Source organism: Coloeus monedula, assembly GCF_965178545.1.
Source record: "Coloeus monedula genome assembly, chromosome: 21".
In the NCBI taxonomy this organism is placed as follows: Eukaryota; Metazoa; Chordata; class Aves; order Passeriformes; family Corvidae; genus Coloeus; species Coloeus monedula.
The window spans coordinates 10,784,647-10,797,323 of record NC_138801.1 but is presented as its reverse complement, the minus strand read 5'-3'; the positions used below and the strand labels follow the sequence as shown (position 1 = coordinate 10,797,323).

At 50.8% G+C, this 12,677-nt stretch overlaps 1 protein-coding gene across 1 annotated transcript in view; it reads right to left on the bottom strand.

The window, feature by feature from the left end:
• Window positions 1-1,260: 1,260 nt before the first annotated feature.
• The window catches only part of RABL6 (RAB, member RAS oncogene family like 6), a 50,437-nt gene continuing 39,020 nt past the window's right edge, over window positions 1,261-12,677 (bottom strand). Inside the window, exons 11-15 of the mRNA XM_082295405.1 lie at window positions 8,594-8,812; window positions 7,636-7,984; window positions 5,428-5,599; window positions 3,690-3,739; window positions 1,261-3,034 (exon numbers count right to left, since the gene is read on the bottom strand). Coding sequence (XP_082151531.1) covers window positions 2,831-3,034; window positions 3,690-3,739; window positions 5,428-5,599; window positions 7,636-7,984; window positions 8,594-8,812 — 994 coding nt within the window. The 3' untranslated portion in view covers window positions 1,261-2,830. The remainder of the gene's footprint in view (window positions 3,035-3,689; window positions 3,740-5,427; window positions 5,600-7,635; window positions 7,985-8,593; window positions 8,813-12,677) is intronic.

Genomic DNA, 12,677 nt, shown 5'->3' with positions numbered 1-12,677 from the left:
GATGACTGATAAACCCAAAAGCAAATACCCTGGTACCTGCAGAGATGTTTGCAGGAACTATTTATATCCTTGTGATCCTGCAGAAGCTTCCCCATAATGACAGGCACGTACATACTTTTATATTTAGCCTCTTTGAAAGGATGGAATGGGAAAGCCTGGCTCAAACGAGGCCCGTTTCCTTGTCCCCTCCCTCATGCTTGCTGGCTCTGGATCACACTTCACGCTGTAGCTCAAACCAGTTCAGCATTCCCTGGAAAGGGGAGAAGTCTAAAAGGACCAGGTTGGCCAGGGCTTGGAGCATCCTGGGCTAGTGGAAGGTGACCCTGCCCATGGCAGGAGGCTGGGATGAGATGAGCTTTAAGGCCTCTTCCAACCTTAGTCAGTCTGTGATTCTGTGTGTATTATAAAAAGGGCCTTTTTGCTGCTATTCCCTTCCATGCTCCCACTTCACCCACAGGGTGGGATTTCTCTGGCCTGGCTGCAGAAGCCAAACCATGCCACACACCCTCCTGGGGCTTGAGTGTAAGTAGAGCCAGCTCCCACATCTGCCTTTCTCTTTTACAGGAGTATTTTGGAGCAGAATGACTCATCTTTGCTAGGTTTTGCCTCAGCTCCTCGTGCTGACAAGCTGCAGGGAATGTGAAGGCTCCTAGGGCAGCAAACCTGGCACAGGAGCCAGACACACCAAGGCCAGCACTGGTGCCAGCAGGGACTGGCCACCAGGACAGCCCCTGTACCCACACCCGACTAAAACCACTGCCCCCTCTACGCTGTGGGAAACAGCAGCTCTCGCAGACTTCAGTTTTGAGGAAAGAACTCATGGTTCTTATGTTCAGCTCCTTTTTTTTTTGGAATGATTTTTAATTCAGCATCTCGTCCCGCGAGATGTGGGAGCACAGCAGCACGAGGAGGGACACACAGCTCCCAGCCCAGGCATGGGGGCTCTGGGGTAGAAGAAGAGGTGCAGAGACAGGTGTACAACAGAGCTTTATAGTCAGAATGGACTGTACCAGGGTTTTTCGATGCAAAAATGGAACATGACCCAAAATCCTGATGGAACAGAAGCACTTCTGGGACCGCAGCAGCTGAGGCACCTGCCTTTGCCCAAAAGGGCTGCAAACCGGTCCCGTCTCAATCTTCCTTTTCTTCCCCAGATGTGCAAAGTTTGAACTGTCCCATGCAATTTCCCTACAGTGCCACGTGGAATGCTCAGAGGAGGCAAATGCTAATGGCAGACAGACCTGAACAATACACTGCTCATGCAGCAAAAAACCAGTTTGTTTTATAGGGAAATGGTTACAAGTGCATTTTGGGCGTAAGAAAAAGAAAAATGGAGCAGGAAATGCCTGCTGGTCAAGACAGCTCTGGGTGGATAATGGATCAAAAGAACACATTGCTTTATAGGGACGCAGAAGGAAACTCCAGTTTGGATTTCATGGCGGACATTTTACAACAAAAAGAGGTGAGGGAGAACAAAACCAAACCTCAAATCAACTTACAAGCAAGAGGGAATGTAACGCACAAAACCCGGAGGAAGCTTCACCATCTGAGCTGAGCAAGGGACCCCAGACCTAAACCAGGAGGGGCACAGAGAACTGACCAGCTCCATCAAACACAGGGGCTGCTCACTGAGACACAAGTAAGTGCCAAGGGGTGGCCGTAGTGCCCATCCAACGGCTGCTGAGCAGGTACTAATCCATGGGTTTAAGTTCAAAGCAAAAACTAAAAGGCTTCCCAAAGTCATGGGACAGAGGAGGCTCTCTGCTTGGGGCAGAAGGCAGCACGCTGGCTGGCTGCAGGATGGACAGAAGCTGGAGCAGGACGGACGCTGCCGAGCTGCAGTGCTGGTCCCTCTCGGCACAGAGCAGCAGCTGGGGTTTACAGCCTGACTGTAAAATGCCTGAGAAGCAAATGCCTTGCCATGCCAACACTGCCCTGTAGCCAATTCTGAAGCTCTGGATATCTTCATTTCCACATGGAGTCATGTCCCTGAGAGGTCCCAGCAGCAGGGGATTCTGGAATATGCAAATTCAAGGGTGGGAAATGCAGAAAAGCACTGATTTTTCTCTCTCTTTCAGGTCAGCTTTGCACTTTTCATTGTTTTCCCAAACTGCATAGCAGCTTACATGTAGTGTCTGAGACACTGGGGCCACGGAAATCAATGGGCTTCATGAATTCCAACAGCAGCACCAGTGAGAGCTAATTAAGCTGCTGTGCAGAAAGGTCCCGTTCACAGGACTTCAACAATCACACACTCTCTCTCTCACACTGTCCCTGTGCCTGCTGCTTTAGAGAGCTGTACCATAGCATGATCTGCTTGACTTAAAGCTCATCAACTGCTGGATGAAGCAATGGCCAATATCACCTTTCTCCTTAAAAAAATAGGAAGGATAAGAAGTTAAAGACTTGAGACAGTCGAGCACGATGCGTTCATGCGGCATGTTCTGTTGCGCTCCTCTTAACAAGACAGGAATTTCAGGTGTGCAGGAGTGGAATGCAGCAGGGATGGAGCAGGAGGCAGGTCCCCTCGCCCCACAGCCTGCCAGTGACCTGATGGGGCACCTCTGGAAGGAGAAAAACCGACAGCCTGGAAGCAGGCCTGGGAGCCATGCCCTGAACCTTCCCCTGGCTCACGTACATCTCAGCTGGGTTTTCTTTGTGTAACGATGCACCAGAGCAGCACACACAGATGTGAAGCTTTTGTTTTGCTCACTCTGGTTTGAGAGACTACAAAGCAAAGGGCCAAAGCTTTACACATCTGTGCCTGTCCTGGGGTGACTCATCAGAGAAGATGGAGACAGCCACAGTGCAGAGTCCACTCACAGCCAAACTACAGCTCCTCGTAGTCCCCCCCGCCCCGTGGTTTGCTCATGCCGGCTCCTCCTCCGCCAAGAAAAGCCTCAAGTTCATCTATCTCACTGCTTTTCTCCTTGCTCTTCTTCTTCTTTTTCTTTTTGTCTTTCTCATCTTTGCTCTCCTCCTTCTCTTTGCTCTTCTTGTGTTTGCTCTTCTTTTTCACTGACTTGTCCTCTTCCTGCAAAATGAGAACATCTTTATTAGCAAATCCTCTGAGTGTGCCACTGACGGAGGAGGTACTGCCCTGACACCTGGCTCTGAAGAATGGTTTGGGCTGGAAAGGACCTTTGAAGCGTCACCTTGTCCAACCCCCATGCCATGGGCAGGGATATCTTCAACTGGATCAGGAATCTTAGGCTGAAGCACCAGAAGACCCTTCTGCACATTTGGACAGAAAACCAGAGAGACCATTCGGGTTATACAGAGCACTGGTCTGCCAGAGTGCTTGAGCCCAACAATACCATGGTGTTGGACAGGCTTAAATGGCACAGACAAAGCCTCCTGCAGACTTCCCTCACTATCCCTGAGATTAGGTCTGTTGTGGGCACCCTTCTGCTTGGAAAATCATGGTGCTATGAACACACAGTCCAGCACAGAGGCACTGCTCTGCCTCATCCTGTATTTTGCAAACTCACGCATTCCCTTTTCAAAATTCAACTGCTCTGAAACCTTGCTTTGAAGGTCAGTGGTCTGCAGAGCCTAGGAGGCACAGATCAGAGCTGCAGGATGTGAGCATGGAAGGGAGTCCACCAAGCCCCAGGAGGACAGCACAAAAGGCCACCCTTGTTCCAGGCAGGTGGGTAACACGACAGGTCTGAGGAATTAAATAGTACCTCTTTGCTTTTCTTTTTCTTCTTCTTTTTCTCCTTAGAAGGTTGTTTATCTGTTAAAACAAAAAAAACCCCACTGTGTTTAATCCATTTAAATGGTAAGAGCTGCAATTCTGCCCTGGCCCCATTTCTGAGAACAAAATGCTCCATCCTGGAGCCACGGGCAAAGGCAATGCCAACACCCCAGGCCAAACTGTGCCCCTTTGGGAACCAACACAGGCCCCAGCACCCAGACCCTGACTCAACCATATCTGTCCTGTTTAATTATGAGCATTGTATGATCTGTGTGATCAACACTGACCTAGCACTCGCTGTGTCACAGCTACGACAAACACATCTAGAGACCAGCTCTACAAACTGGTCCAAAGGCTGAGTTGGGGACTGGATTGTTATTTCCAGAACTGAAGAAGAGCTGCTGGGAACAGTTCCCCTCTGATGGAAATCCTCCCAGGCGTCTTCTCTGAGGACGATCGAGGACATGGTGTCAGCAGATGGGATACCCTGGCCGGCCAATGCTCACTGCTGCTCACACTGTGGATGGATATTACATCCCCAAAGCATCCCTGCTGCAGCCCTGCTCTGCAGGGGTGAATACTTTCACACCACCAAATGAGTCCCAGAGTCCAGCCCTGTCACATGTGCCACACACTGACTGTGGCTGATGACTTGGCTGCTGAGTGTCCACTGCCTTTGCACAAAACCTCCTTGAACAAGGGAGTACCTGCTCAGCTGCTTCACCAGAGGCTTCATGACAGCACCACTTTTCACATGTGCTATCTGACTGTCACTCTTACCTACACATGCCTTTTTCCTCAGCTGATGTGTAAATGCAGCCTTGGAGAAGCCTAACTGCCAGGCAAGCTCCAATCACTGACGACTGAGAGATGGTTTTATATTTATCACCAAAAGAGGAGATATGAGGAACCCACGTTTAATTATTTAAGAATCTAAACCAAAGTTAAATTATTGACCTGGGCCTCTGCAGATGCACTTACAGCTATTTCAAGCTCTGCTGTTGAGCAGCTCAGAGTGACAAGCTGATGGAACCATGGCAGCCTGTGACACCTTCCTCACACTTTTGGAACAGCTATTCAAGGAGCTCTCTCTGGTGCTGCTCACAGCTTTTTTTCTTCTTTAAATCTTTAACTTCCCATCTTTCATGCTGACATTGGGGCAGGTCTACAGGAAGTTGCTTTGCAGTAATGCCAAGAGACAGCAGGAATTATCTGCATGAGTAGGATTTGTTCCCTCAGGGAATGGGGGGGCAAAAAATAAAGCCTGAGGAATGCTTAGGTTGTGATCAGGATCTCACCCCATCTTTCCCAAAAATAGAAGAGGAAATTGGCAGGGAATGTCAGAGCATTTTGTCCAAGCTGATCCAAATTCTGGAGGGGGTGGACACTGCAATGCAATGCTGAACACCACTTCCCAGGCACACAGGGCTACGCAGGAAGCCTTACACAGCAGCAGCTTGTGAAAGATGTGCTTCTGCTTGCAGCTGGGACAAAAATAACCCACGGCTGGTGCCAGGGACAAGCCAAGCTTTCCTCCTCGTGGGGAAAATCTTAAAAGCTATTCATGCTGTGTTAAACCAGATTACAGACTCATACAGGGCACTGCAGAAGTTAGAGGGTATTTTATTTAGCACAAATTGGTTTGCTGACACCTTGGAAAGACTTTGGAAAAACTAAATGTCTGATAAACAAGAACAGCAAAAGTAGAAATAAGGTGTGAGCTTTACCTTCCTCGCTGCTCTCCTTGGGACCAGCTTCTTCCAAACCCAAGCCAAAGAGATCTGAGTCATTTTTCAGTTTAAAGGAGGGGACTGTTGATTTCACAGGCTGGGGTGGCTTTGCCAGCGAGGTATCATCATCAGATATTTCAGAGAGATCTTCCCGCACCGGGAATTCATCCTAGAGACAAGCAAAGGCAGACAACACTGACAAATGCTTCAACCAAAATCTCTAACCATTTTGCAAACAAAAATGTCAGATGTCAGCAGGTGGGGAGGAGGGAAGGAAATGGCAGCTGAACTGAGCTGTTATTGCCTGGAAATCAATGTCCTGGATCTTACGAGCTCTAATTTTTGCCTTGGTAAAATGCCTCAGTCACACTGGTACTGGCAAGGGTGTTCTTCACACTGGGGCTGCTGAAATCAAATTCCCAGCGTAGGCAGACCTTCAACTCTGTTAGCTCAACAGCATCAGCTTCCTCCTGCCTTGGGGAGGCACCTCTATTCTGGGAAAATCCAATCTAACAGACTGAAAACTCCCCTCCAGCCCTGAGCGACAGAAGCTTTCTGCAGTGCAGCTCTGTGGGTCTCAGGTACCAGAGGCAGCAGGGCTGAGGAAGCAGAACAATTCCCTTCATCGAGCCAAAAGGGAATGTGCTTCCAGGGCAAATCTGTCCCTTTGATGTGGGCTAAAACCCAGGATGCTGCAGAGCCTGGAAATTACCCCAAAATCCTCTGTCTCTGCATGATGGGAACGGAAATTCAGTTTAATGATCTTCTGATACCTGCCAACTGATCCTCTTCAGAATCTGTTATCCAACCCCTCCTGGTGTCCTTGTGCACTGATGGAACATGGCCCTGCTGCGCTGCTGGTCAGGAAATGCCCCCACCTTGCTAATGGTGATGGCTGTACTGGTTTGCCTGACCAGCACACCCTGCACTGGGAAAGCATTCCCATGCTATGGAGCATTCCCTGTGTCAGGCATTCCCTGGCACTGCTGCTTCCTCACCAATCCCTTCTCATTGGTGAGTGCAAGAGATGGAAACTTGCTCCCAATACTTTTGCTTTCATATTGAATTGTCAAGAAAAGCAGGAAGTGAAGATGCAAAATGAATGGAAAATTACTTAATAAACAGCATGACACATGAGCAAGGTCAAAGAAACTGTGACAACAGCCCTTTCTACAGGATTTCAGAATGATGCAAACACAGGGAAACCCCCTGAACACCAGCTAACCCAGACATCAGGACACCCCTGAACAGCCACTGCCCAACCCAAATCACTGCTAGCAGTTTCCAGAGATTGCTCTGCGGGTTTTGAGTACAGGTCATCGAAAGCAGGGATCTCTCAAGCCAGGCAGCAAGTTCTGACCAGTGCAGAGAAGAGGGGCAGAAGTGTTTTCTCCACCTGTAATACAGGGGAGGTGTGAGTGGACTCCTGGTGTATCTCATGTTTGAGCAGACACCTGCTGAATGTCACAGATCTTACAGCTACCTCTGCTGCCCTGGAAAGTCCTTCCCAAGCAGACCTTTCTTCTTCCCTTTAAGCATTGCCAAGTAAATTTTGTGATGGCCTTTTTATTGCTGGATTGACTGCAAGGAGCTCACTCTTTCTAGCAGAGACATCCTTCTGCATGTTAAAGTTCAGGTGGAAACCCAAGTAGCTTTGTATTTGGTACCTCCCACACTGCTGGACTGGCTGAGAATAAACAGCACAGTAAAACACACAAGCACAAATCTTGTTCGTGTTTGTAAACACAAACCTGGTGTCAGGGAGGTCTAGGCTGGTCATTAGAAAAAGGTTCTTCCCCCAGAGGGTGCTGGGCACTGCCCAGGCTCCCCAGGGAATGGGCACAGCCCCGAGGCTGCCAGAGCTCCAGGAGCGTTTGGACAGCGCTGCCAGGGATGCCCAGGGTGGGGCTGTTGGGGGGTCTGGGCAGGGCCAGGGGTTGGACTCGATGACTCTTCTGGGTCCCTTCCAGCTCAGGATGCTCTATGGATCTGTGATGCTATGGGGTTCTTGCTGCCACGTGGCTTTCACACTCAGAGCATTGCTGGGTTTGTGCTCACATCAATCTCTGCAGGTTGCTTAGCACCTGCCTTGCTGCAACTGCTGCTGAGGGGGGGAAGAGCAGATGAAGGCTCTGCTCAGGGAGATGCCTCAACCCTTCCAGCTCAGCTCGGCACAGCTCACAGCAACATGGGCTTGTTATTTACCATTTTCTTCTTCTGGCTGTCAGAATCCTCACTTTCAAAGTCTGGGTCGTCCATAACAAATGAGAGCATCTGAGTAGCTATTGGTCCCTCCTGATCACTGTCAGAGTCCTCAGGCTTCTCCTCTTTGACCACTTTCTGCTTGGAAGCAAGTCCTTTGCTTTGGGCAGTGGCCTTGGAGGCCTGGGCTGCTGCTGTGGGGGCAGCAGCAGGAGCTGACAGGCTCATGTTGCCCTTGCTGCTGCTGTTTCGTTCAGACCCAGAACGGGGAGGTAAACTGTCAGGAGGCTTCGGGTCAGCTGCTTTGGTCAAAATTGCTTCACTCTGGGGTTTCAGAGAATTTCTGGAAGACCTGAGAAGAAAGAAACAAGTTGTCAGAGTCTGTCCATCCCTATTCTGTGGAGCAAAGCACAATTAACAGCTGAGCCTGCCTTGAGGGGCTGCATCGTGCATCCTGCTGGGAGAGGCAGCGCATCCTACAGGGGTGTGGGGTCAAATGCACCACTCAGGCTGAGGACAATCCTCGTGTCCCTAACCCTAACCCCAACCCTCACCTCACAGGATGTGGTATGGGGAGAACATGACCCATCTCATTGTTTCCCAGCACAGGATGTGGAGAGTGACTCCACTCCCTTCATGCAAGACGTGACTCCTCTCTCCTTCCCACACCACCACAAACAGCCGCTCTGGTGCTCAGTTCCAGGCTCTTGTTCAGATTTGAGGAAAAGCAGGCAGATATTCCCACGCAGAACCGTCCCAGTGGCACAGGAGCTCCAAGGCAGGGGCAGGACACACCACACACAGCAGTTACACCCACAGTAACTACAGCCCCAGCTCACAGCTGAAGAACAGGCAGACAGAGACACTGAGACTGCCCAGAGGCCACACACAGTCAGTGGCAGGACTGAGGAGAGGTCCAGGTTTGCCAACACAACCCCACACTTCAGCCTGTGCTCTGTACCTTTTTTTTTCCTGCTCTGTGTTTTTGTCTCCATCAGGTATGAGGATGACCTTAGAGTCTCCCACCTCTTCCTCCTCCTCCTCCTCACTGGAGAGGGTGATATTCTTGCTGGGCACCCGTTCTGCTACCAGCATTGGTCTGCTGGGGATTTTGTCATCCAGATCCAGGTCGTCTTGGAAACCTGCCACCATGGGGTTCCCCCCAGGCACCTCTCCATCGCTGCAAAACAGAGTGATCAGACACAGCACCCCAGGATGTCCTGGAGAGACCTGCCTCCCCCTGCACAGACACTGAGACTGGCTGGCTGGTACAGCCAGCCTCAGGGCACACATCCTCAGCCTGGGGCAGCTGATGATTAAAGGGCTGGAGCACCTCTGTTCTGAAGACAGGCTGAAAATGGGGATAGTTAAGCCTGGAGAAGGCTCTGGGGAGATGTTAGAGCCCCTGCCAGTGCCTAAAGGGGCTCCAGGAGAGCTGGACAGGGACATTCAACAAGGGCCAGGAGGGACAGGATAATGGAATGGCTTTAAGCTGAAGGAGGGCAGGGTTAGATGGGATATTGGGATGAAATTGTTCCCTGTGAGGGGGGGCAGGCCCTGGCACAGGGTGCCCAGAGCAGCTGTGTCTGCCCCTGGATCCCTGGAAGTGTCCAAGGCCAGGCTGGACAGGGCTTGGAGGAACCTGGGATAGTGGGAGGTGTCCCTACCCATGGCAGGGGTGGACTTGAAGGGGCTTTAAGGTCCCTTCCAACACAAACCAGTTGGTGATTCTGTGATTCTGTGCACTGCCAGCCTTCCCCTGCCCCCTGCCCAGCTCAGGCTGGACCTGCTGCCCGCAGGCTGCGGCAGTGGCACGAGCCCCACACCAAAAGGGCCACAGCAGGATGTGCCACAGAGCAGCTGCTGCCCCTCAAGCTGGAAATGAGTGTCTGGAGAAGGTGAGCCTCAGTGGCACAGAGCAGCGTGTGGCCTCAGCTCCTTCAGAACGTGGAGCTCCATCCACCACGCAAGGACCAGTCAGTCAAAGCATGGGAAGTGCCTGCCTTCATCCCACATCCTGTAATTAAACCTGATCATACACTGTTACTGCTAGGGGAGTTCACTGGCAGCTATTAGCTTCCTGGGATCATTTCTATTTCTGCGGTGCTCCCCGAAGCAGGCAGATACACAGACACCATAGCCATGCTTTAACATTGCCCAAATTAAATTAACCTAGGGACACACTGCCAGAGCTGTATGTCAGCCTTCCTGGATGCAGCACAGTTCTGCGTCCAGAGGCAGCTTGAGAGAGCTTTGCAGCTGAAATTGAGGATTCTTGTCTGAACGTCCCTAGGACTCAATTTTAACACCTTCTGAAAAATTTGTTTATGCCAGGAATATAGATCTTTTCCCCAGGCTCAGCTGATGAGCCTTTGCACCACCTTTCCCTGGTCTATTTGCTTTATCCACAAGAGATACTTAGCTCCTTCCTGATAAAACCACACACAAGTCACTGCCCTTTTAGTGATGCCACCTGGAGTGTACAAGCACAGCCTTCATTTTTACACAGAGACAAAAAAATTATTATAGCTTGGAACAGATTCGATTGTAGAGACAGAAACAAAACCCTAAAACCCTTAAACTGGAAGTAAGCGGTGTTCCCAGTCACTAGCACAGGACAAGCACTGGAAGACAGTGGAGTATGGTGTGCTGGTGAGATGAGAAATACCCTAAACACAGTCAGGACGATGGTAACTGCTCGCTCTGGCTCCTCTGTACGGCTGGGTACTGCTTTACAAGATAGTTCTGAAGAGTTAATACAGCTGCCAACAGACAATGGAGCTGTTTGTGACAATGGGACACCACGCCAATGACACCTGGTGCAGCACAGAGCCAGCACAACCAGTGCTTATCTGGGCTGGAGTGCCAAGACCAGGGCCAGCATCAGCCCTCCCTCTGCTCTCAGCGTGGATCCCTCTGCTCTCAGGACCTGCTCTCAGTGCCCAACTGAGCAGGGCCAGGCTGCTGAAGAGCCCCTTCATCACTAACACTGCTGCTCTCACACCACGCCAGGACGCAGGCACACAGCCCAGCCACACAAAGGAGAGGAAAACTGGTGCCCAACCAGCCCCCAAGGCTGGAGGAATGACAAGTGAGTGATTCCTGTGGTTTTCAAAGCACTGGCAGAGTTTCCTCTTGAAATGCACTGAAAAGAAAATGGAGTTGCATCCTAAAAGTGGCAGGATTTTATTCTGAACTAGACACACTGCCTTTCTTTAACACATCACTGCTCTATTAGGCACAGGGGCTCTTAAGAGATTGTTGCCAATGTCCTTCCACACTCAATCCAGACCTGCAGCCTTTCCAGCTTTCCCAGTCCGAATGGAACACCCACATGTGTACACCCCCCCACCAAAGTGGGTCACGTCCCTTCGCAGTGAGAACCCTGCCTCCATCTCCAGCCAACACAGATCGCTGAGCGACAGCGGAAGAGCAGAGCAATGGAGTGAATATACATCAGGAAAATCACTGCTGCAGTATAAACAGGCTCTGACAAGGCAAAATTAGGATCAGCTTGTGGTCCTGAGGTTCCAGCTGGAAGGAAAGCAAAACATGCAAACCCAAGCACATTGCACCACTCCCTCCAGCCCTTGAAGCCCTGCCAAGCTGGCATGAGCACTGAGCCAGCGTGTTTGCAGGTGCAGGTACCCCCCCAAAATGATGCTGCTCACTGTGGTCTGCTCTGAGCTAGTGACCCTAGAGCCTGCTGGGGTGTCCTCAGTGAGCCTCTGGTGTGTCACAGATCGGCTGCTGGGGAAGAAACAAATCCTGCTGCAACCTGAGCTCACAACCTCAGACCTGGGTGGGCCATATTCCCAGAGCCCTGGGGAGCTCATGGGCTCTCGCCACATCCTTTTTTGGGGCTAAAGAAAGAGAAAAAACCCAAGCTCTAATAAAGCAGGTAAGCTGAGGGAATCCCACGCTGCAGGATGAGCCTGCATAGCTGTTCTAGGAGATGTTGGTCTTCTACTGTGAACCTTGGCTTCCCTCCCTCGGGCTAGCGCAGCCGGGCACCACTGAACCCCTAACAGATCTATAAAAGCCAAGAACCACTTCAAAGCCCTTCAGATGTAAGGACACAGAAATCTAATTCGTGTTTAAGATAAATGTCTAAGGATGCAGTAAAGAAAGATCAGGAACAGTGTCAGGTGAAGCATAAACTGCCTTTCAGACACCTCCAGCCCCTGCAGGGACCCAGGCCAGCCTGACCCAGCAGGAGCCAAGGGGGAGATGCTTTGGAGCCAGATTAGGTCCTCTGGGGCACTCACACGCTGGCTCATGGCATCAGGTTGAAGAGCAGCAAATTAAGTTCTGAAACAGCAAATTGGGAGACTGAAATACCTTCCTAATTAACTGGTAAAGAAACTGATTTGGGGAGTTCTCTACTGCAAGTCAGAGAACCACAACATGCCATTAAACAAAACCCAGGACTCCACTGCAGGCCTGGGGCGTGCCAGGTTGAACAAGGTGCCCCTGCTGCCAAGAAGGCCAATGGTGTCCTGGTCTTCATGAGGCAAAGCACTACCAACAGGTCAGGGAGTTGAGCATGCCTGAGCACTGGCACAGGTTGCCAGAGAGGTTGTGGATTCTCCATCCATGGAGATAATTCAAAAGCCATTTGGAAATGGTTCTAGGAAACCAGCTCTGAGTGGCCCAGGATGAGGGGGAGGTTGAACTGGATGACCCCCGAGCTGCCTTCCAACCCTGTGAATGGATCTCTGCTCCACACATGAAACCTCAGTGCACCGAGGTGTTCTTGGAGCTCCCTGCAGGACTCCTGTTCGCAGTCACCAAGGCAATTCCTCTCATTTGGGTAGGAGAAGTAATTTCACAAATTCTCAAAACACGGCTCATTCTTCTGCCACATCTTCAATGACACTTCAGTTCTGGAGCTCACCCTTGGCTCCAGCACACTCAGGCATGCTGGTGAGCTGTGTAAGTTCAACACTCAGGTATCTGCTTCAAAATGACCACAAGACCTGAATGCACCTTGCTGGGACTTTCTCAGGCCTTGTTCCTCACTCAGGTACAGGGGACAAGCAGCT